Consider the following 27534-nt stretch of genomic DNA (forward strand, 5'->3'; position numbering starts at 1 on the left):
CACAACCACCGTGTGAAACCACCGCGTGTAACCGCGAGACTGGCCGCGAGAGCGGAAACGCCGTCATCTCACCGGAAACCAACCTGTTCGAGCTCTCGTGCACCATCTCCGACGACGGAGCGCGCTCCGCGCGCTCCACCACCGTGCACCGGAAGTGAGACAGTGTCGTTTAGTTTAGCTCGAGTGCACTCTGACCGCTGGAGCGCGCTCGAGTGCGTTAACTTAACGCGCCCATAGCCATGCGCGAACAGCACAGATAGAAAAACAAACACTACAATAGAAATACAGTCTACGACGTGCCGTGCGGGGAAACAAACTCATGGCTTCGAACCGCATTGGAGCGGCTTGATTTATTGGCTTTCAAACAATTACGACATGATCGAGCGTTTGCTTTTTAATAAGAGATTCATCCCCTGAGCCATTCAAAATACTTTTAGAGGTATGATATTGCTGGAAAAAAATCAACATGCTGGGAATAGTTTTTATTGCTTATTTAGTCACCGAAAAATTCCGTCCGTTCAAAACGACCACTATAAAAGGCGGAAACTCGGAGCACGGGTGTAGTGTTCGGGTGCTCAATGTATGTTCACCTGATGCTTCCAAAAAGCGGAATGTGCGTATAGTATAGGATCCCCAAGCGCAATAGTGGCCTGAGGAAATCAAATTATTTTTTGTAAAACATGAATTGGGCGGTACTTAGGGCCACCTAGCCTAGCTACTTGGAATGATGATGATTGATGATGATGATTTTATGGCTGTTCCCTTTGAAGCGGGCGGTTTGAATAGAAATCAGACCTAGCCGAATAAAAACGGAGAAAAAAAAATGCACAACTGTTGCATTCTTTGCCACCAGTCCTCCAGCCTCCTTTTAGTCCTCTCGACTGCGTCGCTGCACTTCCAGCTGGGCTGCAGTGCCACTGCAGCGCGATTTAAGTCCGCACTGGGCCAGCACACAGCATCCCTGCCTGTGTCCCTAACTCGGAAGCCGAGGGCTTCTGCCAGAAATTGTTCGTGTGATTGTGCCTCGTCTAGATGCGGCCCGTTGTCTGGCGCCTGGCTCCAGTCTACCGGGTGTCTTGGTACGAGACTTGGGCAGGAGAGCACAATATGCTTGAGTTTCCTCGGTTTCGCCACATGCCCGGCATGATGTTGATTGTACCTGTTGGTCAAAACGCTCCCTGTACACTAGCGTTCTTAGCCCTCCCGCACGTGCTTCAAAAAGCAGGCGGCTGCCCAGGCTATTATCATACAGGGTTGTCTCTGTCGATATTTCATTTTTCCAGCGGTTGTACACTTGCAGGGTTGACTTTGAGCGGGCCGCCTCCAACCACTGCACAGCCTCTTCCTCGCGCACTCTCTTCCGCACCTCCAGTTCCCACTTTTGCTCTGTAGTGGTAGCCACGGGCACAGTAAAGAAGCCATATTTCTTTTCCAGCTGGTACAGTCGCTTTCTCCACTTTGTCTGTATCCCTGTCAGGTGTATGTACACAAATAGTCGTTTGGCCCACCGTCCTCGGTCCATGAGTCGCAGACGCCCGTCGTAGCCGATCTTGCTAGCAGCTTCTCTGGCTTCAAACGATGACCATCCAAGATCTCCTTGGACAGCTTCGTTCGCCACCATGCCATGGCAGCCTAGGGCCTGCCTCCCAACTTCGCGCTGCCGGCGCTCCAGAATGTCCCTCACGTCTCCAGGAATGCACACAACAGCATTAGCAAACGTTAGGCCAGGGACCATGGCTGCTTTCCAGAGTTCCCTTGTAACAAGAAATTGATTGCAGCTCCATAAGTTACGCTTGCGAAGGACACTGGTGTTTCGCACGGCCGTCTTTCTGAGGTGGAGATGGTGTTCCGCTAGGTATTCTGGCTTATTTGTGAGTAGAATACCCAGGTACTTATAGGTGCCTTGCAGGGGGATTCGTTCGCCCTTCAGCACGCAGTGACCAAGACGCGGCTCTTCTGGTCCGGCTAGTTGCACGACTGCCGACTTTTTGCTGTTGAAGCGAAGGCAGCGCGCATCCGCCTCTTCTACACAAATGACTAAAAGCTGCTGTAGTGACTCTGCTTGACCCCGCCATCTGGTGGCTAGGGATTTAACCTTCTTTCACGCTACGCCGCTACGCGATAAACAGCGGCTTCGAGTTTGTTCTTTCGAGAGCGGCTTTTGGTTTCGCGGATTGAGTTTGCCCTTCTCCGTGATGTGCGGTTGACGAAAGAATTGTGACTCGAGGAACACCAAAGGTAAGACGCAAAGAGCGCGAAGTAACTGGGTATCGGTTGTCTCCGTTTAACATCGCAGTGCTGTCTACGAGAAGACTGAGTAACTGCTTTCGAAACGCAAGTTTCTGTACCTGTGGGGGGAATCTGGCTTCGGAAATAAACACGGTTCATGGAAAGCTCGTGTTACGCTTTTATTCGCTACTCCTCTCGTCCCGTACAAGAGACGTAGCGTCCTCGTCAAGCCTTATTGGGCTCGATTTGCTCGACTCGGGGCCGCCATATTGAGATGCAAGCGACGGAGGAACTTTGCTCCCCAGCTTAAGGGACGAAAGTTTCTCCCTTTCTAAAGGAACATAGGTTACAAGACCGTTCCTCCCCTACGGGAGGACTATCCATACCCTTTTTTCGAAGAGGGGTGTGGGGCACATATCGGCGGCACAAGCTCTCGTGCGTTAAGAGCAGCTGCGAACGCTATGAGCTCGCGCTTCTAGCCTTTGCTGCGGTACAACATAAGGTGAAACGAAGTATAATACCGTCAAAGCTGACAATCTCACAGTGCTCATATGCCCATGGTTTGGCCAATCGTGGAAAGCTGACCACAGCGACACTTTCGGCCGCGCACATCGCTAATAGCCTAGACATCCCGACCATGCTCCGTTTCATCAGCGAGGCCATTCACCTCCACGGCGCGGTCAGGTTCCAGATCTCAGCGGAGATCTGTGTCGCGAGGTTTCTGGGCCTCATCGACCTTTACCCACGCTTAACCCTAGTGGAGCACGAAAGAAAGGTCTTCGCCCAGAAGACCGGGGTGTGCATCGGCTCCTGCCTGGCCCCCATCTTGAGTGAGATCTAACTGCTTTTCGTTGATAGGTCGTAATCGTAATCTTTATTGGCTCAGGAGAGCCGTGGCACCGCGGAAAGGCGACAGCCCGTACCATGGAGGGCCTCGGTGCCACATCTGGTGATGATGATTATGAGGCGATATATACAAGGGGAGACGACCCGGTTTTCTCAACATCGGAAACACCGTTGCTCGAAGGTTCAGGGTTTGCCAAGACACTTCTACCATCTGTAAGATGGATGGAAGGTGGATTTCCAAAGCCCTTGCAACTCTTGCCCAGGGCACATTCGTCTTCTGATACGTAAGCGACTACCTTATCGTTCACCAAGCCACCTCAGATCCTAAAACTATAGCACAGAAATTCTAAGATAATTCGTCCGGCCTCAAATTTACCAGCGAGGCCCCCAAACACGACAGACTGCAGTTCTTGGATATTCGCCTGCATCCCTCGGAGTCCGGTATTTTCTGACCTTTCCAGTCAAGATCATGCAAACCAGTGCTTCCCTTCCACAGTAATCATTCAAAGAACGTTAAAAGCGGAATCGTTCAAAATGCCCTCATCTCATTCCGATCGAAGTCATGCCCCCACCTGGTCTCGACGAGCTGCACCCTAAAGCTCACCTGCCTCATCAAGGCGGGCTACCCAAAAGACTTACTTCAGACCCGATTAAAACTCATTATGTCAGCCCAGGCCACCAGCACACAACCTAAGGCCACGCACATCCCGCTTCACATACCATACGTGCACAACGTTTCCCACAGAATCAAATCGTTGGCGCTCTGACATGACACGCAGGTGTTATTTTCATGTCGCGTTAGGCACTCCTCGCTTTGCAGGAAGGTTAAAGGGCAACTCCGCTCAATTCCGAAACATTTAGGCTTACATGTGATTCAAATTCACAAAGCACTACTAAAGAACTCTACGCCTTCGGATCCGTGAAATGTGGAATATTATTTGTGTAATCCTAATTTAAACATCAGCTAATACCGAAACCGGAACTTCGGTTGCATCAGGCAACATTGGTCTCGGGTCGTCAGAGTCATGGCCACGTCACGTTGAACCACGTGGTCTTGTGACGTTCGGGAGAGAGCGAAAAACAAAACACGCGACGCGCGGTGGGGCTAGGGAGCCTTCATGCTCCCTAGCCCCACCGCGCACATGGAGGCACCCTAGGTGGGGCAAGTCGCTTCGCATGGCGTGGACGGTGATGGCCCGGGGGAAGGGGAGTAGACGAAAGAGGAGAAGGGGAGCGGAGAAACGGACGGATAAGCGCGCAGGGCAGCGCAAACTAGCGCATCCGCGTTACGGTGATCACGTGAACGCCCGGTCAGCCAACACCAGGAGCAGAAACTCATGACGTCATCGTTCAATTTCGCTCTGAGAAGTAAAAACAAACAGAACGTGAGAATGACGTAGTCATGTTTCTGACGTAGTGGCTCAATGTCGGCTGCTCCAACTCCGTGGCATTGACTGCGCTGATGATTGCACCTCGCGCCGCAGGCTAGAGTTGGCAGATTTGGGCGACTTGGCTCGCTTGAAGGTTTGCTGGCCAGTTTATTAAATGTATAGACGGAATTAGATCGTAATATTTGACATGGGGACTTCCTATATGATACTGAAGAGGGCTACATAGTTTTCTAAATATCGAAAATGAAGCGGAGTTGCCCTTTAACAAATCACGAACCCCAATTAGGCGTGCCCCAAAAAACACGCTACTAAGTTTGTTGCTAGCAGACAGGCCAGCGTCTACACAATCCCACTTAGGTGCGGCTCGCGATACATCAGTTAGACAGGCCGTTGTCTAAACGACCGTCTGAGGGAACACGCCAACGAGGTAAAACAGGCGGCTTCAACCCATCCCTCCATTGCCTCCATCCAATAGCCCAGCGCGTCGACTCCTGCCCGTCCTGCAAACCAGAGTTTTCAACCAATACGGCCGCGGGATTATCGAAGCCTTCGGCTTGCGCCGTAAAACATTGGGTCCCCATCGCCCTGTCTCTCCGACGCTGATGTGTCCTTTCTCCGTCTGGTAATGCGACAAACGTAGACACCTTTAAAGTAAGGTCGCCCACCTTTCAATCCCTCAAGGTCTCTTACCTAATTATGCCCCCCCCCCCCCCCCCCCCTCTGACTTTGGCGTGCGCTGCCGGCTCAAAACATGTTTCTCTTTCTCGCCATCTCCACCCACTCTCCAACCCCCACCCCGACCCTTCCTTCCCTATCCTCCTCATCCTTTCCAACTCTGTGCGGTTAAGGCCCGTTCACACTCTTGCGACCGAGTAAGACCGAGAGAGACCAGACCGGTTTTTAAGCCTCTTGCGACTTCTTAGGACCAGCTCCGCCGCAGCGCATCCGGTCCCAAGACGTCGCAAGAGGCTTAAAGGGCAACTCCGCTTCATTTTTGATATTTAGAAAACTATGTAGCCCTCTTCAGTATCACATAGAAAGACCCCGTGTCAAATATTACGACCTAATTCCGTCTATATATTTAATAAACTGGCCAGCAAACCTTCAAGTCAGCCAAGTCGCCGAGATCTGCCAACTCTAGCGTGCGACGTGAGGCGCAATCGTCAGCGCAGTCAATGCGGCGGTGTTAGAGCGGCCAACGTTGAGCCACTACGTCAGAGGCATGGCTACGTCATTCTCACGTTTTGTTTGTTTTTACTTTTCAGAGCGAAATTGAACGATGACGTCATGAGTTTCTCCTCCCGTTGTAGGCTGAACGGCGTCCACGTGATCACCATGACGCGGATGCGCTAGTTTGCGCTGCCCTGCGCGCTTATCGGTCTGTTTCTCCGCTCCACCCTTTCCTCTTTCCCCTTCCCTCTCTCCCCCGGGCCATCACCGTCCACTGTCCACGCCATGCGAAGCGAACTGCCCGCTTCGCGTGTCCTGTCCCTCGCCCCGCGAACGTCACAAGACCACGTGGTTCGAAGTGACGTGGCCATGACTCTGACAACACGAGACCAATGTTGCCTGACGCAACCGAAGTTTCGGTTTCGGTATCAGCTGCTGTTTAAATTAGGATTACACAAATAATATTCCACAGTTCGCAAATCCGAAGACGTAGAGCTGTTTAGTAGTGCTTTGTGAAATGGAATCACATGCAAGCCTAAATGTTTCGGAATTGAGCGGAGTTGCCCTTTAAAAACCGGTCTGGTCTCTCTCGGTCTTACTCGCATATATGCGAACGGCGCTTCACTGTCGCTTCTAGTGATGGATGTCAAAATAAATGTACGCTGCCAGTTGGAGAAACGTGTCGTCCGGTTTTCATCCTTTGTTATTCTCCTCTAACACTGTACCTTCCTCCTTACAAGATTGTTAAAAAGAACAAAAAATAAAAAAGGAGGGGGAGCTAGGGAGTCACCTCGTCTCACCTCCAGGTAACTTATCCTTCACTTTCCAAGGACTCCTCCCCCACCTCAAACTCGAACATCTAAAAACTTTTATTTGAGGGAAAGAAGTCAATTATAAAAATCTTCTGGAATATTTTTATTTCGACAGCTGTTAACATTTGAAAAAAGGGTATAGCCAACAGAGACAAAAAAAAAATAATAATTTCAAACATTTTGCTGACATTTATCTTCTAGCAATTCTCTCACCCTTTCTATGCAAGAGCCCACTATACATCCTTTACCAGCTTTTGCCACATACACAAATACACCTTTTCAGAACGATTTATACAGTCCTTTAAAGGAATTATATAATCAATCAAATGCCTCCTCCACCTTATGACTTTTCGCTGACACCTGCGTCATTTATGGTGCAATTTTGAAGTTGATTTGTTCTACATTCACACTGGATGTGACAGAAAGCGAAATCAGCAAGGATGCTAAACTTTACAATGATGCGGGGTCTGGTTTTAGTTGCTAAAATAAAGGTGCTTCCTAACTGAAAGAGAATGGGTGACAGCACTTTTCCCTTATGTGCCTCCATTCACTTTGTAGTCAACCTACATTGTGAAAGGATGAACACGTTATCATGTAAGCTCATTCTTACAGAATGATGGTCACATCCCCATTGTGTTCCACTCAAAAAGTCTTTTTTTTTTTTCTCTCCCAGACATGGTACAGACTTGATTGCAAAACATTTTCAAACTCGTGAGAGGTGTTTGTGATCAGTTTCAGAACAGGAGCTTGACTTTCATGAACCCATGAACATCTGGAAGGCTTTCCGTCCTCAAAGAAATCAGTGAGCATAACCGGATCATGGTCCAGTCCTCACCCTCACTCTTAATGCACTGATTGGGATGAACCCTGTCATGGATGCCCGCGTGCTCAAACTGAGAGCGCACAATTTTCACTGTGAAGGGTTTTATGAATGGCCACCTAGCCCCATTCTGGACCTCTCCAGAAATAATGCAAAGAAAAACATGCAAGCAAAACATGTCCCTAGTCATGTCCCATTTTAACTTGAAGAATGTTTTGTAGTCTTCAATAAAGAAAACTTTGCTGAAAAGAATATGTTCTTTAAGTACTGCTTTGAGGTCTGCCACCCACAATCGGACCTTGCGGATTCCACGGGAATGAAAGGTGGTGACTCTACCATGGATTTCGTTAGGCCTGAAGGGCGCCGTGGATAATCTGACGGAAACCCTTGACACGTCACCAACGATCTCCGCGCTTGCGCTAGAGCTTGAGGGCATCATTTCAACAATGGGTGCCACCCTGTCTGCTCCAAAATATCAGGGAGGGCAACAAGAAATGTCCGCGTGGTTTGTGGTAGGTGTCCGAGCTTCATATTTTGCGCAACGGAGTTGAGGCTGGACTGGAGCTCGTAGTTTTGGTCCCTGAGCTCCGCGAATGACTGCCTGAATTCGGCGCACGCCTTCTCCAGATCGCTGAGGACAGGTCGTGTAGGTTCCACCCCTCGCTCACCGCTGGCAGGGCTGCAGTTGTCTGCGCAGTGCTGAACGAGGTGTAACCGGGGTACGTCCTGGTGGCATCGAGGACACGATGCACGATGGTGGATGCAGTCGTTCTCGAAATGTTCGAGAAGCGCAGACACTGGTCCTGCGAAGTCGCAGCCGTGAGCGGAGTTCCAGCAACGCACCCTCAGATTCAGGATGAATCCTGGCTGCAGGTTAAGCCTCTCCACGCTGTCTACGTCGTGAGTATCGCCGTCAAGTGGACACAAGCTGCCGCATGCCACGGCGCCCTCGTGGCATGTCTCGCAGAGGACATGCGAGCAGGGGAGAACTGCCGCCCTTCGGGCTATCACTCCGCAGTGTCTGCACACTCGGTAGGCTGGCAAAGGTTGCACAATGTCCAGCGGTCGCCAGTTGAGACCAGGGGCAAAGCCGGTGACACAGTGCATGACCTTACCTTAAATGTGTTTCACGAAGACGATGTGGTCAGATGCGACCGAAGTACTGAACACACCGAGCACTGGCAGACTGGCACTCAAGCTGTTTTAGCTAGTTGGCGAAAGCGTGCCAATTATCGAGACTTGTATAATTCAGACGAACGTTTAAACTTACTAGCAGCTCTGAACACTTGGATAAACACTTTCAAATAGTTTCAACGGTTTCAAAAACTGCGGCCATCGCTGCGGCTATCGCTGGGACTCGACATACGTCTTTCAATTTTAGTCGTGCTACAGTGGCCTAGAAGGTCACTGTAGTCGTGCCTAGAGCACTATATAGCTCCTTCGGAGCAGAGTAGCGCATATCTAGAACGCCGTCTCTCGGCGACTAGCGGCGAACGCCCGGAGGTTCCAACTGCGGTCAGAAATGCATGGAGAACGTGAGAAAATCGTTGTTTCTCCAGTATTGTGGGAATGTACGGAATCGCAATTGTTTTTGACATAATAATGAAACATTTTAGAATAATATGCGATAAGTTTTGTGCCATACAAGGACGTAACTTTTTTTAAAAAATTGCCTGAGCGGCATCATGCAGCAGACGACACGGCGACGTCACACCATTCACGTGACCCGCTCCGGCCAACCCGAAAAGCCCATCTCCGCTGCGAGCAAAAATCGTCTGCTTCAAACGCCATTGCCTTGGAAATTGCCTTCTCAAACTTTGCACACGCATCCGATATTATTAAAACTTTGATAAAGTGTTTAGCGCTTTACTAACTTCACGACAGGCTAGTTTTGAAAAATGTGAACTCGCCGTTAGTTTTTTAATCAGCCGTGTTATGTCGATCTCCATGTATTCTTCCATAGGGCGGGCCGCCTCCTGGAACCCTGAGTACCACGTGACTCGCGCCGAGCCGCTCTGTCGGCCATGTTGTCGGCAAAACACGGGGTTCAAAGGATTGCGCTACTCTGCTCCGTAGGAGCTATATAGTGCTCTAGTCGTGCCCACGGCATAGAGATCATATACTAACTCTAGAGGAAAAGGTCCGCCATTTTCCCCTACATTCTGGCTGCCGCAAGCGGCGGATCATGCAGGCAGACCCTCGGGGTCCCAAACACGGTTACATCGGGCGTGTTCCAAAATTTACTCGATCCTACTCAAGGGTAAGTGTTTTGTACCTTGGCGTTCTAAAACCTACCCGCGTCTAGCGTTTTTCATTCTGTGTTGTCACGCGACATGACCCACCGGGGTAACTCCAGGGGGGTAAAGGTGGGTGAGGAGGAGTGGCAAATCCCGTGCGCCGACACCCGGGGTCCCGAGTGAACGATCGCGAAAGAGAGCTACAGAACACGAGAGAAAGAAAGCAACGTTGCCATGGTAAACGCGAAGAGTGTAAACTCTCAGCAATATAAACAGTGATAATTTAACGTTGTAAACTTAATTCTGAGCTATTCTAACGCTTATAAAAAGCAATAAAGTCATTACGCTGCATTAACTTCCCTTCTGTCGAAATCTGGTGGTTGCGCAGTTTCGTATTCCTCAACCGTGCCCAGCCGCGCCTCACCAGCGAAGCCGGGTATATGGTTTAGTTTAGCGTTAACGCGAGGCCGTACATCTGCGCGCTATGCAAAAAGAAAGCTTCGAAAGGAACGCGAATATCTTTCCACCGGTAAGTTCGTGGATTGTTGAAGTTCACGAAACTGCTCTGATGATGTAACCGTGTTTGGGACCCCGAAGGTCTGCCTGCATGATCCGCCGCTTGCGGCAACCAGAATGTATGGGAAAATGGCGGACCTTTTCCTCTAGAGTTAGTATGTATGATCTCTATGGGTAACTCGGATTCACTGGGGTAAGATTTGGTACCACTGATCTCTATGACAATTGCTGGATCGCGCTTCCCCGCTTGTTCGCTGCAGCGCAAGTGAAGCCACCGGGCTTCACTCGCTTGGGATACGATTTGCCGTTTTTGCTAGCCTTTGCTGCGGTTTTCCAGCGTGCTGACGACACGTTTTCTACTCGTTCGTCGTCATTCGCCGAAGAAGTTTTTTGAAGACTCTGTGTATTGTTGAGACTTGCCGTTGTGAACACGTGGAAAATTTTACGAAAGTGCAGTGTCGCAGGAAAAAGGCACAACGCGTCGAAAGGAAGGGCTGGCGGCGTGTTCAAAGCTTCCTTGGCACGCCGAAGTGCCGTGTCTCTGTGCCTTCGCACGCTTGGATACCGACCAAGAACCGACGCCGTGTGTATGTGTTCAGCGAGTGCAATGTGCGTGAAGCTGTTCGTGCCTCTGGATCAGCGTCTTTTCCTCTCGCGGTTTAGGAACGAGCTTAATCCAGCGTCCACTAGCGACGGAAGATGGGGAGAAGGTACGTCTTTTTTTCGTCCTTAGACGATTTCCACAATACCGTGCACAACAGCTCCTCATCACTGATCAGTGCTGGCTTATTATCAACCCACTTAATTGCACTTGACGTTTGAGCGCGGCTCGCCTAATTGTAATTGGTCAACAGATTGCACACGACCATATCGGCCGCGCTTCAAAGATTTTCATTCTCGTCGTCTTGTACTTTTGCTTTCGAAAACCCCCCTGGCTCCACAACGTTGCCCTATTCGTGCTCCCACGGAATCTATTAGAGTAGATTTGGGACATAGCCATGGTTAATATAGTACATAAGAACACGTACGGATCTCCCCCTTTTATTGATAGCAACTCACCGGAACAGCTGGACGATCCAGAACTCCGTGGCCGATATATATAAATGATCTAAAGGCATCTACGCGCGACACACGTTCAGAACTTTGGCGCGGCGTCAATTCTTGACCGGTATCCAAGCGTGCGAAGGCACAAAGATGCATCACTCGGCGTGCCAAGGAAGCTTTGATCACGCCGCGACACCGGCGACACGTTTTCGACGAGTTGTACCTTTTGACACGGCTTCACGCACATTGCACTCGCTAAACACATTCACACGGCGTCGGTTCTTGGTCGGTATCCAAGCGCGCGAAGGCACAGAGACACGGCACTTCGGCGTGCCAAGGATGCTTTGAACACGCCGCCAGCCCTTCCTTTCGACGCGTTGTGCCTTTTTCCTGCGACACTGCACTTTCGTAAACTTTTCCACGTGTTCACAACGGCAAGTCTCAACAATACACAGAGTCTTCAAAAAACTTCTTCGGCGAATGACGACGAACGAGTAGAAAACGTGTCGTCAGCACGCTGGAAAACCGCAGCAAAGGCTAGCAAAAACGGCAAATCGTATCCCAAGCCAGTGAGGCCCGGTGGCTTCACTTGCGGGAGCGGCAAGCGCGATCCAGCAATTGTCATTGAGATCAGTGTTTGGAACACAGCCATCATCAGAGCAGTTTCGTGAACTTCAACAATCCACGAACTTACCGGTGGAAAGATATTCGCGTTCCTTTCGAAGCTTTCTTTTTGCATAGCGCGCAGATGTACGGCCTCGCGTTAACGCTAAACTAAACCATATACCCGGCTTCGCCGGTGGGGCAGGTGGGGCGCGGCTGGGCGCGGTTGAGGAATACGAAACTGCCCAACAACCAGATTTCCGAGATTTCGACAGAAGGGAAGTTAATGCAGCGTAATGACTTTATTGCTTTTTATAAGCGTTAGAATAGCTTATAATTTAGTTTACAACGTTAAATTATCACTGCTTATATTGCTGAGAGTTTTCACTCTTCGCGTTTACCATGGCAACGTTGCCTTCTTTCTCTCGTGTTCTGTTGCTCTCTTTTGCGATCGTTCACTCGGGACCCCGGGTGTCGGCGCACAGAATTTGCCACTTCTCCTCACCCACCTTTACCCCCCTGGCCCACGGTCTTGTCCAAACACTCCACTGTCTCTTTCTTCGTTTTCGTATTTTATTCACTGAAACCCAACGTTCCTGATACCATAGTCTTCTTTTAAAACCATCAACCATCAAAACCGATCAGCGATCAGTGGCATCCTTGGTGGCATCGAAACAATTTTGAAAGAGCTCTAGAAGGAACAAGCCAGTTATGTTGGCCACATCCAATCCAGTAAAAGCCTCAAAATTAAACAACAATGGCGGGCATCCCTGATAAATCGTGGCAGCCGCCTTTTGTGACATTAGAAACAACGTGAGTGCTCCAACTTACCCTAGACCATGGTCATTGGCGTACTCGCAATATCCGCGTGTTTTAGTAAATATTTATACTATAGGAGCTTCCCGAAAAGAACGAAAGGGCTTGTGGCGGTGCGCAACACAGCACAAACTCGATCGGTACCGGTGTAGTAGGTTCTCAAACTTCCTTGAAAGGGTGGGGATATTTTGCTGGCAGCCGGCGCAATAGCCGGGGAACGCCGTGATGAATAGCCGAGGAACCCCTCCAGATCCTGGAATTAAGGCAATGAAGCAGACCATAGGCTTGCAGACCTTTCCGTAATGCATGTTTGGCACACTGTGGCGCACACCATTGCCTGGGAAACCAGCCATTCTGTAGTACCAAGAGACTTCTGTTCAAAACGTCTCCCGCATTAAAATACGCTGAAGACTCATTGGGGCAGGGCCGGAATGAATCCCGAGTCGGGCAAATGAAGAACAGGGTGACTCCTCGTTAGGTTGAGCACCTTCCTGCTAGCGAAATGCGGGGCACGAGGGGTGGGAAAGGGAGGGGGGGGGGGGGGGATTTATTAGCACGCATACCACAAACCGATCCTCTGTTAACACATTTAATATCGTGTGCTGTTCATACACCTGCCAATTGTATAGCAGCAATTAAGTTAAACAATTTTGACTCCCAGTGGTATTTTTAATGCTAAAATGTTGTTAAATGTGTCGAAGTTGAAAACATAAAAATCGACTGTAGCGGAACTCAATGCATCAAATGGAAATAAGAAACAGTAAATATTTTCCGGGTTATGTTTTCCTTTCAGTGCTTGCTTTTATCAGCATGGTCCTACACAGATTTTTAAGATTATGTTCTTTTTCGACCGTTGTGAGTGGCAGGCTTTTGCCTTGTGTGGCTGTCCTCGCTAAAATAAATTCCACCGCAAGCCTTTCGCATTGACACAGCGATTTGAAAATAATTACAATAATTTATATTTAAACTTTTGGCCAATAAATTTTTCTTACAATATTTTGCCACCAAGAGGAGATGCACAATGGCGCATGTGCGTCGGCTCTCTTGCAAGAACGACGGTCGCTTCCCACAATATTTATATAGAAAATGGCGTACCATTGAGATTCACAAGATTACCAGCAACCTCCGTGCTTCCATGTGACCCGTTGTTCGGCAGCACCATGAGTTGCAAAGTGAATTTTACAACAGTGTGCAATGCGGGACATTTTGATGATTCGAGAATTTCTCGCGGGACACGAGCTCTTAATGTGGGCAGTCCCGCGAGTCACGGGACGGGTGGTCACCCTACTCATCGTTCCCAGCTTGGCTCATACCAGTATGAGGAGAATACTACGTTAAATTACCAAGCTGTCGCCCACCCAAAAGTTAAAGATGATCACAAAAAATGAACGCCGTTTACAACTCCCTGTAACGCTGAATTAGAGTGCAGCTCTTGAGGAGGAGGAGGGAAGAGTAGTGAGGTGAGGGTATACCCCTCCTCACCCCCTCATCCTGCCTGCTACTCCTCCCTCCGAGCGGCGTCACCGGGGTCACAAGACCTCAAGGTTACTCCTACATCGCTGAAGCCGGAAACGAGCGCCTAAGAGCTGCACTCTAAAAAAAAAATGGGGATGGGCACTGGTTAGATTTGAGAACAGAAGCGGTGCATGATAGGATTGGCCCTTGTTTGATCCGACGAAATGGTATGGGAGCTGCACAGGGGGCCTGGCAGAACCCCCTGTTTTCTAAAGCAGCCGCGCTGCGCTCGTCAAGCCTGCTTTGCACTGGCGCTCTCGTCAAGCTTCGCCACTTTGCACCGGTGCACGTCTGTGAGACTGCACCACTTTGCAATGTTGGGAAGGGCTTTAAACCCATTGTACTTGACCCTTTGACGGGCATTGCCACACATGGACGGCAGTGATTGCGCATTTGAAAGTGCCCGCTTAAGGCGAAACTGCGCACACCGTGAGAAGTGTTCCTACTTGTTATGTCTTTGGCATACTATAGACATTATGTCTGTACAGTGTATCGTTTTGCTGGGCTTTTTTTGATTTTCAAATTGGACTTCCTTGCTCACGGGAGACTCACTCGCATACTGGCCGCTCTGGCGTGAGTGCCAATACGAGCTTTGGCTATTCCAGTTCAAACATTGAACGCTTTTCATAATTCAGAAGATGAGAACTTATTGTCCGACGGAGATGCTGCGTAAAGTACCTTTGGTTAGGGACCTCATGCCGCTGGAATGTTGCGGAAGCGAACGTGCCAAAAAGAGATCGAATAGCAGAAAGGTGACAAATTTTTGCCTTCATTATTTTTATTGTATACTTCTAAACCTAACCAGCTTGCAAGTACTGTATGTGCTCCTGCCATATAATTAAGAAAACAACAGTTCATTGACCCTTTCTTTACACTATTACTTTGAAATGAAAACCCGACCACTGGGAAACATTGTTTGGGAAAAAGCTTGACCGTCAAAGGATTAAAGTACTACCGTAATATCCCGAGAGATGGCCCACCTAAAATCGGGGGCGAAACCGGTGAAAATATGGAGGGGGCTAACTTTCAATGTACAATGAAAAAAAAGATGACAAAAAAAAAAAAAAAAAAACTATTGTTAGGGCACGCATTTTTTTTAATTATGGTGAGGGGCAACTAAGCAAAGATGACAGTACTTCCCAGTCAGAAACGTTCGTTTATATCCCGCCATATCTAATTATAGCCACAGTTACGCCGAGGTCATCGTTCTACTACTCTTACTAAAAGTGAGCTATCGTTCTCTGTTTAAAAAAAATATAACAAATCAAGCCAGAAATAGGGGAGGGCTATATTTCGGGAGTTGGGCATCTCTCGGGTTTTTACGGTACTTCAACTAGGTTTAGAAAACTTGTAGTTTACTTGAAGTGCACCCATTGAGTATCTACTTGTAATTTACTTAAACAGTACTTTTTCTGGTACTTTCCAAGGAAAGTACAGCTTCTGACATCAAAGTACATTCCCCAAATTTGAAAACAAAAGATATGGCATATTGTCATGTGAAAATGCACCATCGTCTTTCGAGACATCACTTGGTCATTTCTCTGAGCGAACTAATGGTGGCTGTAGAACCGATAAAAACTAGTGCCTTATAAGTTGATAGTGTTAAATAGTTTGTCAGCAAGAGTAAAACAACTGTACTCTGTGGCCACTTGACTTTATCCAATATTTGCCACAATTTTCGGAAATAACTAACACACCTTTTATTACCCGCAAAACAATGCAGCATACCAGTTAAAAAAAAGTGAAAGCGGTTTACAACGTCGAATTAGAGCGCAGCTCTTGAGGAGGAGGAGAGAAGAGTACTAAGGGGGGGGGGGGGGGGGGGGTCACGCGACCCCCCCCCAGATAAGTTTTTTGCTAGATTTAGTGGTGAAATTTTTCTGCTAGATTTAACGGGGAAATTTTTCCGCTAGATTTAGCGGGAAAATGTTTCCGCTAAATTTAGCGGGGAAATTTACCCATAATGCACCGCGCAATTACGGCGACGCTGATGCCGCTCAAGCCGGAAACGGGCGCCTATAAAAGATTATGTTAAAAAAGTACTTGTACTTTACTTTGAAAGTGCATCATATTTTGAGTACTTCTGGTGTACTGCACCCGGTGTACTTACTAGATTGCTTAGAGTACATCACCTATCATTTACTTTGTACTTCAAGTACTTTTTAGGTGTAATTTATCCAACACTGCCACTTTGCACCAGCTTCTCAGAGAAGCAGCCAACATGAAAGGGTGCTGCGGTTTGCTCGGAGGAACTCTGAAGTTTCCTGGGGTGGACGCTCAATGTATCCTTGGCGTAGGTTTCACATGTTTCAAAAGTAGGGGGTGGGTGCTTATTGTACTACGAGTGCATGCTCGGTATTCTACGGTATATGCTTTTTTCCCCCTTTCTGTTTTCTCTGTCTTGGGCTTTAGTACTGCTGAAAGTTGATTATTACATTCAGCAGTCTGTTTTCCAGAAAAACTAGCACATTTATGTATCGGCTTGCCTTATTCATCTCTTCACTAGAAATTAGTTTTTTCAGTCAGTGAGATAAAATAAAACCATATTTTCAGTGAGTGGCATCGCTGGGGGGAGGGGGGGGACGGACTGCCCTGAATGCAGCTGAGCAGTAAAAGGGGAGGGGGTGCTGTCACAGCAGGCTATGAGAGCGGAGGCAGCGCCGTCGCTGCAGGCCACCGCCCCTAGTGACGCAAGCCACTGTTGCCAGTGCCCTATGGAGTCTTTGATGGTGCTTTACTTTGGGGTTGCCATATGATGGTGGCATAGCTGCAACATATAATAGGTTATGCTGTGATACTGGTAAGGCCTCATGGCTTTATTTGAGTATCAGAGTTTGTAGTTTACTCCATTGCCACAGGGTATATAACTCTACACCATCTGATGCATTGTGCTTTGGTACTGGTAAAATGGAGACTTCATGGCTTCATTTTAGTGGCACATTGCCACCGTTAGACTATGACTTTGATGGTGACTAAGACTATGACTTTGATAGTTTACCTGGTTGGCACAAGATGGTGCCATAACTGCACAGCGAATTTTTTTTTTCTTTGTACTAGTAAGGCAGATGCTCGTAGCTTTGTTTTAGCAACAGGGCAAGTCCGGGCTAAAGTCACTTGTTCCTGGAAAAGTAGCACCATTACCTTCCCTGCACACTAGCAGGACAGAAACAAGTGCTAACATACATTAATTCAAAACCTCAAACATGGATCAGTTAATCTATATCAATTGCCATCTCCAAAGCTTTGAGGAACCATTCAGAACCAACAGCATCTAGATTACAATGGCACACCATCAGACTGAAATTTCAGCCTCTTTAGCGCTATATCAATTCGTCAACCTGGCTTACCTCCACGGATCTTTTAAATTGATGTCATTCTTTGCGCACACTTTGTGGCACGACCATTACTTTTGAGTGCCGCCAAGCACCGGTGCCGCACATGGCGGCATTGCGAAGCTGCATACTTGTGTCGCGGCCGTCGAGCGAAAACGAGCCAAAAAAAGATTGAAACTTAAGTCGTGTCGTTCAAGATTAGTGAAAGAACTACCGGTTTACGAATAATGTAACGGAGTTTAGATCCAACAAAAATCTTTGCGACTAAGAGGTGTCTCGATGAAACAGCCTGTCACTGCGATTCTGGATCGGCTGAACCAGGTTGGAGAGGCTACGAAGGAACTGCTCACCCCACAGACCGAAATGGCGACCGAACGGGGTCCTTGTCCTATGTTGCCAAGATCCGGTGGCATTAGTGTGGGCTTGTGCGGTGGCGCGGTACCTGAAGCATGTCTTCGACTGGCGTGTTGACCGCGTCCTCGAAAGCGGGGCCTCGATTTCCGCCCGATGACGTCGTACAAGTGTCGCGTCTTCGCCGACTGCAATCCCGACTCGCGTCGGAGGAGTGGAGGTGGGTGCGGTGGTCGCCTGCTCTGCCATAGATCGCTCTGCGGCCAGTGGGTGGACGGGACAGGAAACAGACGCGAGAGGGGACGCCGTGACAACGCCAATCCTTTCGCCGCTCGCCTTTTCCACCGGCATTTTACGACCAGCCTCAAGGGTAGCGACGGCACGACGCGCTGGCCGCCGCGACGCAATCCGTCACCACTTTGGGACCGGTTTCGACGTGCGGGCGGTACGGTACGCTAGACGCGCGCATTGGGGATACACCCCGGACACCGGGGAGGTGGTTACTTACCTCCCTCTGCCGGCGTGCCAGGATGGGGGACGTGACGCTGGAGCTCTACTGGAAACACGCTCCCAACACCTGCCGCAACTTTGCCGAACTGGCCAGGAGGGGCTACTACAACGGCGTCAAGTTCCATCGGATCATCCCGGACTTCATGATCCAGGGTGGAGATCCCACGGCCACAGGTGCGCACCCCCTAGTGCAGGCGTGTCGGTCTGATGCTCTTTAAGAGACGTTAAACTCCTCTGTCGGTCTGACGCTCTTTAAGAGACGTTAAACTCCTCCCAAAGCTCTTTTCAGTTTCTGGATGGTATTTCTGCCCCTTCTTCTTCCCCCTTATCTCCTTCGCTACCCCTCTGTGGATCTTCCATTTATCTTTCTTTGCGCCACTTTTCCTTCACATCATTACTTTTAGGCTTCACAGTAAACTTTTCCTACCAAAAACATTTTTTAGCGTGATATAGTCACAATTAAAAGGGAGATTAATGTAAAACTGAAAAAAGTGTATGTCAAATCGCTAGGCAATCATGTTGCATATCTGAAAAGTTTTAGCATCACAAACATTTATATTGTCATTTAACAGCACGTCTAGCCTGTTCAGCCAGACACCTACCTTCACGCACTCTTCATAAGATAATTTAATGTGTGGCATGTGTACACTTGAAATAATAAACCTAGTGATCTTTTAGAACCTTCCAACCCTCTTCCACCTCACCCACCTCTCCTCCTCACTCTGCCCCTGGTCACATGACCTCCCTGTTAAGCAATCTGCACCGAGCACCTCACTCCTACTTTCCCACCCGTCAACCAATCAGTGTCGAGCCTCGTGGCCACACTTTTATCCGGGCTTCACTTTTAGGCTTCACGAAATGCCAAACACCCAGCCAAAAAATGTTTCACATTAATAAATGTTTAGCGAGACAAACTTGCTTCTATGAACTAAAGCAAAAAAGAATCATACATCGTGCAATGGCGACCAGTGGTTGCCTGTCATAGCTTCTTTTATACAGACAACATAGACAGAACATTTTGTACAGCAACAAGCGATGTGCTACAAGAGGCTACTGGAATCTTCAAGGAGGGCCTCGAAAGATAAAATAAAAAGCTAGGGTGGTGGGGTTTGAGCCCCATGATTTGGCATGGGGTTGAAACAAGGCATGAGTCTCGCAACACAAATATTGCACATTTAGAAAAAGAAAAAAAAAAAAAGATGTATCTGGGAAAGTTTGTTTTTGGGTTGTATGGTTCCTATACCGGCACTTTATAAAAAAAATTTTTTGGCAGCTGCTTGTTCCTTTAGACATGCCTGTCCCATTACAGGTCGAGGGGGAGCGTCCATCTACGGGAAGACCTTCCAAGACGAAATCCACCCAGACCTCAAGCATACAGGTGAGGAGTGCTCCTTCCGTGTTATAGACTATGATGCAAGTAGGTTCTTGTATCCCGGGGCATTTAGGCGTGCCCAGATTTGTCACGGAAACATGACTCAGGAGGGCCCCATGATCGAGACACTTTGTTTCTTCTAGTTCAGCTTTGTTTTTTTTAATTTTCTTTGCACAGGAGTTTTTGTTTAACAACTGATCTCCAGGGCTCCCTTTCCTTACCCTACTCACTTTTCTAACTCACGTTCTGGGCGACCTGAAGTGGTCCCACCGATTTCCGAGCTGCGTCTAATTCAGAAAATGGTGAAATGTCTATGACACGCCTTCACTGTGTTCCTGCCCCACGCGGCACAGATGAAAGTTTTTTTTACCTCATCCTTTAACTGTAATCTGACAAAATACACAGAAGAACAGGCACAAACGAGCGCAACAATGCACAATGCTGTGCATGGCACATCAGGGGTGGGGAAGGGGTGCACGAGCCTGTCAAGTTCCAACTTCACTTTCTCCTCCAGAACATGAATATTTTGATGCAATCTTTTATAAATCTGCTCGGGAGAGTGTATTAAATACATGGTGCAACTTGTAAAAAAGAAAATGCTTCCTTGCCTATTCATTTTTTTTTTTTCAAGGAATGTACAGCAAAACATTTTTTTTAAACGGGCAGTTTGCATCAAAATAAGACAAAAACATTTCCTTGACTTTCCAAGTGTGGATCTTATTCACCTACATGGCGGGACCAAGGAGCCGGGACATCGCCGCATCCTCTAATCGTTTGGGGGCGCAGAGGTGACCAATTGCAGCAGGCGACGATATCCCGGTCCCGCTTGGTACCCTCGTGTAGATTAGGGCTCCTGGTCACCGGTCCTCTTCAATAGTTCTTCACAGTGTGGTAGCACCGAAAACATTCAGGAACGTGGAGGGCCGCCTTGCACTGTCCACATTCTCGTGTTGTTTCACCCCGTATCTTGTTGGCTGTGCATACTTTGCATGCCCGCGTCGGGTGCTTCTCAGTGGGTGCAGTGTCAGATATTGTCACGGACGAAGGCGAAGAGAAGATGAATTATGAACTGAAATAAAAATTTAGTCGGCGAACTTGGGCCGGAAACAAAAGGTAGAACAGACGTTGAGAAAGCAGCAGCAAGCGTCGACGGCGGCAGCAGCGAGCGACGGTGTGTCGGTATGACAGCTGGCTAGCGCGAGAGTGAATGAGTGAATGAATCGGCAGTACCACTCTCGGATCCTTATCTAGTGCACTAGTCATCTCGAATGTGGAACCTAGAATGTTCAGTAGTTAGCTAGGGCGAGACTGACTATAGTTGGTTTCACCTTACGATGTACCGCGATGGACGCTACAAGCTACACTAGCCAATCTATAGTTCATAGCTTGTCTCGTGACTTCACGCTCCCCGCATTGTACCGCCCAACCAGAGGGGCACATGATACCCTCCGAGCTATGAATTGGCTCCAGTGGCTCGTAGCGTCCTTTGCGGTCCATAGTAAGGTGAAAAAAAGAATAGGCAAAGTCATTCTGGCCTCCTTACCTTTGACACTCAAGGTGAGAATAAACACGAAACGTCTAGATGCTTGGAGAAGCGTTTCTTCTCGGTCATGCAGACGACAATATGCCCGAGCGTTCATCACTTTCAGTTTTTGTATCTCTCTTCTTTTTTTTCTTGGCCAAATGTTTTTTTGTTTTTTTTTATTTCTGTCAAACAGCAAAGCAAACAGCCCATGGTAAGTAAAGCAACAGGGGTGGTTCCGCCATCTGCCGGAGAGCATGTTAGACAAGCGCCGAAACCAAAACACGAGTCATTCGTGGTCGGGCTTTATGGTCCATAAAGGTTGTCACGAGTGACACTCCCTATTAGTAGTCAATGGGTTAACTCGCAAGAAGTAGCATTTCACAGTGACACACCCCTGTCATCATTACTAATAATAAAACTCTTTCTTCAGAAAAAGAAAAGTTTGGAAATGTAATGGTGGTTGACGTGAGCTGGTAAGTAATTGAGTATTGTCGAAGGAATGCGGAGCGCAAGTTTGTCTGCTCCTCGCAGGGGGGTTGCAATGATCTCAGTACACCGAGCTCTTATTGACTGATTGCAAAATAAGAGACGTTTACAACCTTTGAAACGCCGAATTAGAGCGCAGCTCTTGAGGAGGAGGGAAGGGTACTGAAGGGAAAGTATGCCCCTCCTTCTCCTGCTCGCTTCCCATTTAGCGGACATTTTTTCGCTAAATTAGGGAAAATTTTTCTACTAAATTAAGTGGGGAAATTGTTTCCCTAAATTTACAGGGAAATTTTTACGCTAAATTTAGTGGGTAACTTTACTCGCTGAATATACACCTTTCCAAAAAGCACTCGACCCTAGGGGCAACAAACCGTTTTCGAGCCCAATCACTGAGTTTGCGGCTAGACTCTCACCGGCGTCCCTCCTAACCCTAACCGAGTGGACTGCGATTTTAATAGGCGCAGCCTGCGTAGGCGCAGTTTCAAACGCTGCTGGCAACTAAATTCTCGTATTTCCCCACAATATTTTGTGTTTCATGGATCATGTATGTTTCCGAGGACATTGAGAAAGCATTGTGCCACATTTGAAAAAAAAAAAAAAAAAACCTGTAAACTGTTTTTGTTGGGTACGCACGGCGACAGAACGAATGCGACTGGAATGTATAGTTCTAGTTATTTGTGTTTTTTCTTACGATAAGGTTCGACGGCGCCGTGGGATTCTCCGCATGTGAAACGACAAAGCGCTTTGTTGACAAAAATAAATTGCAACAGAAGAGGGCCGAAAGGCATGCATTTTTCACGCTCACTAATAACGTGTTTACCGATGGACAGGACACGGACATACAATTGAGGAAGTGGTAACATTCGAACAATATATTGTACGTACCCCACGATGCAGCGTTATCCGAAAAGAATTTATTTGAGAAAGATCTCAAATAACACAGTCACAGTGGACGACAATCACATCTTGACGATCGGACGGATTCTAAGATGACTTCGTTTTGGGCACGTTTTCGGTAGAGCTTCCTTTTTTCACAACCACACCAAAGCAAAGGAACGAACGCGACTGACCCGTTTCCCACCCCAACCTGGACAACTATTTTTGGAGATGACTGAGGAATCTAAGCGGATTATCTTTGGGAGGGGGAGAACAATGTTCGCAAAATCGCGTCAAGGGCCGTTCGACGTCCTTCACCTGCTTCGTTTCCCGTGAATGTCGAGCAGAAAAGCTTGAATGGCAAGCACTTACCAGCCTTATTTCTCACAATGGAAGATAACACAAAAAGGGTATGCAGCACACATAAAGAAAATTAAGTAGAAACTTTTAAGAGGGGCGAGAAAACGTTGAATGCAAAACCGCAAAAACGTAGGTAGAGAACCGCGCTGAGCGGGTCTTCACAGTCCAAGAGAGTGGCAGAAAATTTCTAGCTGACAGAGGGCGCGAGAGTCGCACCAGCCGCATCAGCATCAGCAACATGGCGGCGGCCTAGGAGCATTTTTTGGAAAGGTGTATAGCGGGGAATTTTTTTCATTATATTTAGCGGGGGTAAATTTTCCGCTAAATTTACAGGGTGTCTAGCGACCAGGAATTGTTAGGGAAATTTTAATTACCAGGAAAAATTGGGGAATTGTCAGGGAAATTGTCAAAAAGTGAGCCCAGTCAGGGAAAATGAGCGAGCCGGAAACACCATCAAGTGCCCTGAGCAAAGACTTTGAAGACTTGGGGGCAGAAATACTGGCAATAAATACTGCTTGGAGTGAGGCGCGGGCTCTGCTTCCCCGATGTAGAGTGTGCTACTCGATGGAAAGAGAATCGACAAATCAAGTCAAAGCCATGGATTGCATTGGATTGAGAGCACGACACTAAAGTAGATCCAGTTAGAGCTACTAGATTTAGTAACAAATGGGGAAGCTGCAGACTCCAATCCAAGCCTTAAGCCGAAAGTATCCGAAAATGCCTCTGGCGGCTATGTTGCCATTTGGTTATTGACGTGTGTGGTTGAGTGTCGTGTTTTCATTGTGTGTCCGGAAGTGGCCTCTTCAATGACGATGTCAGCGGCAAGAAAGTACTCTTTTAATCCGGACTGGACGAACCCACATATTTCGGAATATGCAAGTTAGATCAGGCCCGTGCAAAGTGACCCTCATTGTGCTCAATGCTAAATGCCTTGTGTTGTAATGGCCTTATATATTTAACCGCCTCTAGAGTGGTCAGGGAACTTCACCTGAAATTGTCAGGGAAAACCTGGAAAAGTCAGGGAATTTCAAAAGAATAATTTGCTAGACACCCTGATTTAGCAGGGAATTTTTTCCGCTAAATTTAGCGGGGAAGTTTCTCCACAAAATTTAGCTGGAACATTTTTCTGCTAAATTTAGCGGGGAATATTTTCCGCTAAACTTAGCGGGAAATTTTTTCCGCTAGATTTAGCGGGGAAATTTACCCATAATGCAATACGCAGTGACGTCATGAGTGACGTCACTGGTGACCCTCATGACGTCACATGTGACGTCATCATGCGAAATGTCCCATAATGCACAGCGTGGTTACGCCAACGCCGACTCCGCTCAGGCTGGAAGCAAGCGCATAAGAGCTGCGCATTAAAAAAGTAGTGGGTAGGGGTCTACTCACTATCCTTCCAATCAAAGCCATTCAGAGCTCGGCGTTGTTCTAACGTCACCGCAACCCCTGTGCAAGTAGCAGACGACTTGCTCTCCGCATAGGTTCGGCGAAGCCAGAATTGTCTTACAATTGCAACTGGACTTGGGGAAGTTCAGAAAGGCTCTGGAGGCAGAGACCTATTTGTGGGATGATATTACTGGCAAACATTCAGGGTGGCAGATCAATTGCTCAAGCTTCTGGGCTCATACCGATTCTGGTGGCCACAAAAGGTTCCAAAAACCTCCTTATGCTAGACATAACCTGCGGCTGTCACCTTCACATCAAATGTTGTGTGAAAGTATCTACCGATCTTTCACCAACTTTCCTGGACCTTACATTAATTTTTATTGTTATTTTTGTTACATATTGAATTGCCCAAGCTGTTTCCCTTTGACACATTCTCATTTGTGAAGCAGTTCACTTATCTTGAACATGTTTATCGATGTTATTATTTAAGTATTAGCATTGACAGGTTTAAGGTCTCAATTATGCAACAGAAATTAACTAAAAATATATCTATATTTTCTCCAGCATCTGGTCCATCATGTCGTCAGTACTAATGGGTGTGAGTCATGCACTTGTCCAGCAATATCCATCATTGTATCTGATTGTTATTGAAGTTTGCAAAACGCACCGACAAAAGGCAGGGACAAACAAACTGCACTATACCAGTCATAGTTTCAACTGAAGTGATCAAAGAAAAGCACATGTAAAAGCCACCTAGAAACGGGTTAATACAACCATGACTACGCACTTCCAGGTTACTTCTATTATAAGTGTTTTTTTTCTTTTTCATATATTTGTGTGTATGTTTATATAGCTTGAAGTCAGTCTGCCTCAACTGGCAACTTATCTCAGCTGTAGATGAGCAATTTAGCTAGTGCAGTACAACCAATAGCCTGGGGTCTGAACGTGCACCACACAGTAGTAATATACAACCGCACGCCGAAATGTTTTTTTTAGGGGCGAAGCTCCTAAAAAAAAACATTTCGGCGTGCGTCCGGCGTCCGTCCGGCGGCGTGCGTCTTGTCCGTCCGGCGTCCGTGCTCACATCAATCTTGCTGGTGCTCGTGATCGTGCTCGTGAGCTCACGTGCGCACATGCTCATGTAGGGCAAAAAAAAAAAAAAAGATGAAAAAAAAAAAAAAAATGTTTGCGCAGTCGACAGGATCCGAACCTGTGCGGGGAAACCCCAATGGATTTCTAGTCCATCCCCTTAATTACTCGGCCACGACTGCGGGACGAGTAGGGGGCTCTGAGATGTGGTAGTAACTCAAGAGCTGGGGATGTCATGGATAAAACGTTGCATGTAGCCGCTCAACGTCTATACAGGAGAGGGTGCTGCGGTCAAATGCGTATATAATCGCATTGAACTTTGCATGCATTGGCTCGACGTTTATAGACGAGAGGGTGCTGCGGTCAAATGCTCAAATGCGTATATAACCACGTTCCATACCACACATTCTTGTTCTGACATGGTTGAAAACGAACAAAAGGCTCAACATGCTGCAGCTCAGCGTCTACGCAGACAAGCACCACCAGAGCTGCGCCCCAATCAACATCATTCACCAAGTGGAGATGCGTTTTTTTTTTTATTAAATTTAGTGGTGTGTTTGCCTTGCATCATTTCTGGTAGTAGTTTGCCCCTGTCCTTTTCCAGCGCTTTTTACAAACTTCAAGAGCTGTGTTCCAAATCTTACTCGAGCCACAGGAGTTACTCCTATGTGTCATAGTGCATGATAGCACAGGTAGAACGATGTTGAATGGAAGTACAACCAACCTGCCTAATTTATTTACTTATTTATCGAATATATCCTCATGGCCCATAGACATTATGAAGAGAGAGAGCAGACACAAAAAACAATACCAAAACTATAACTAACGAAAGAACAATATTAATAAAATAACAGCAAACAAACAGTCAAACAGGTCATGGATCATCGTAAAAATGGTTTTATACTCGAGGGAAACTTTTCTTGGCAATGCAGTCAAAAACTGCACGCACACTCTCCTCCCCTCCTCGGAAACTTGGAGAAAGATCGTCCACAAGTTTAGTGGTAGCATTTCGGAATGGGTTAGGGTCAGCGACAATAGTAATCGAACAGGGGAGGTGTTTTTATTCTCGTGCCATGCAAGGAAGAAGGGAAGAGTGAAATATGCCATTAACGAGCTAATTAACCACTTTGCCTCGTTACTATCATCGTTATGAGCCAAACTCAGGCCAGTGTCTGTGGTGCAGGCGCCGGCGTGCTGTCGATGGCCAATGCGGGCCCGGACACCAACGGCAGCCAGTTCTTCCTGACCCTGGGCCCCACGCAGTGGCTGGACGGCAAACACGCCATTTTCGGGCGGGTCCACTCGGGCATGGCGGTGGTGCACCGCATGGGCCGGGTGCCCACCGACAACAACGACCAGCCCCTCGAGGACGTCAAGGTCGTGCGCGCATATCCCCGAATGAAGTGAAGCCCCCACCCCGCGCGTCTGCTTGTCTGCTTTAGAGATGCAGTGCCACCTAGAGCCACTGCTTCAAAGCAGTGGCTCAAGGTGTCACTGCTTTCGAGCCGAGCCACTGCGCATCTGCCACTGTGCGTCTTTAGAGCCACTGTGCGTCTACTCGTCTGCTTTAAAGCATGGTGGTAGGAAGCGTCTGGAGTCAACATATCGCCACTAGAGGTGAAGCCGGTGGAGACTTTCGGTTTGAAGGGACACGCCCCCGACGATGACCAGAAATGAACGAAATCAAAAGGGACACCCTTGGGGGCGTTCCCACCGGCCGCTACCTCTATGGCCGGCTCGAGCCGGTATGTCACCTCCTCTTTTTCGTACCCCCATGCTTCGAAGTCTGGTTCCTGCGGCGAGTCTCTGACCAGTCTGTCTTCCGTCTCCTTCCTCAATTTTGGTTCCTCGATTTCTGCCCAACGACGTCATGGAAGTGTCATGCTCTCGCCTGCCACGGTCGTGGCGACGCCGCAGTGGTGGAAGTGGGCGCAGCGAAGGCGTGTTGGTCGCTCTGCAGCCAGACCGTCGACAAAAGCCAAAGCAGACGCGGGTCGGGACGTCGCAACGACGGCGACGACCCTGGCGTCTGCTCGCCTTTTTCGCCGGCATCCGATGGCACCACGTGCCGGCTCCTGCGATGCACTCTGTTGCCACTTCGGAGCTACTTTCAATGTGTGGGAAGGATAGGGCGGTAAACACATTAGTCAGAGATGGACTCCAAGCACTGTAGTCACAGCAACGGGTAACTCCCTTCACTTAAAGGGTACCTCTGGTCAAAAGTCGAACTGAACGAAATACAAGT

At 48.1% G+C, this 27534-nt stretch overlaps 1 protein-coding gene across 1 annotated transcript; it reads left to right on the forward strand.

Annotated features, from left to right (window-relative positions):
- The first annotated feature begins 12402 nt into the window (after positions 1-12402).
- LOC8036686 (peptidyl-prolyl cis-trans isomerase-like 1) lies at positions 12403-26707 on the forward strand. The gene is made up of 4 exons (XM_029993393.4): positions 12403-12481; positions 18212-18366; positions 19502-19570; positions 26473-26707. The coding sequence occupies exons 1-4, from the start codon at positions 12426-12428 to the stop codon at positions 26694-26696; spliced, it is 504 nt and encodes a 167-aa protein (XP_029849253.1). The 5' UTR covers positions 12403-12425; the 3' UTR covers positions 26697-26707.
- Positions 26708-27534: the final 827 nt, after the last annotated feature.

Source organism: Ixodes scapularis, unplaced genomic scaffold (genome assembly GCF_016920785.2).
Source record: "Ixodes scapularis isolate PalLabHiFi unplaced genomic scaffold, ASM1692078v2 PGA_scaffold8__174_contigs__length_109621045, whole genome shotgun sequence".
Classification (NCBI taxonomy): domain Eukaryota; kingdom Metazoa; phylum Arthropoda; class Arachnida; order Ixodida; family Ixodidae; genus Ixodes; species Ixodes scapularis.

Coding starts and splice junctions, on each gene's coding strand:
- LOC8036686 (XM_029993393.4), top strand. CDS start 12,426: ATGGCGGGCATCCCTGATAAATCGTGGCAGCCGCCTTTTGTGACATTA. Junction 12,482..18,211: donor TTTGTGACATTAGAAACAAC/GTGAGTGCTCCA, acceptor CCGGCGTGCCAG/GATGGGGGACGTGACGCTGG. Junction 19,571..26,472: donor CCCAGACCTCAAGCATACAG/GTGAGGAGTGCT, acceptor TCTGTGGTGCAG/GCGCCGGCGTGCTGTCGATG.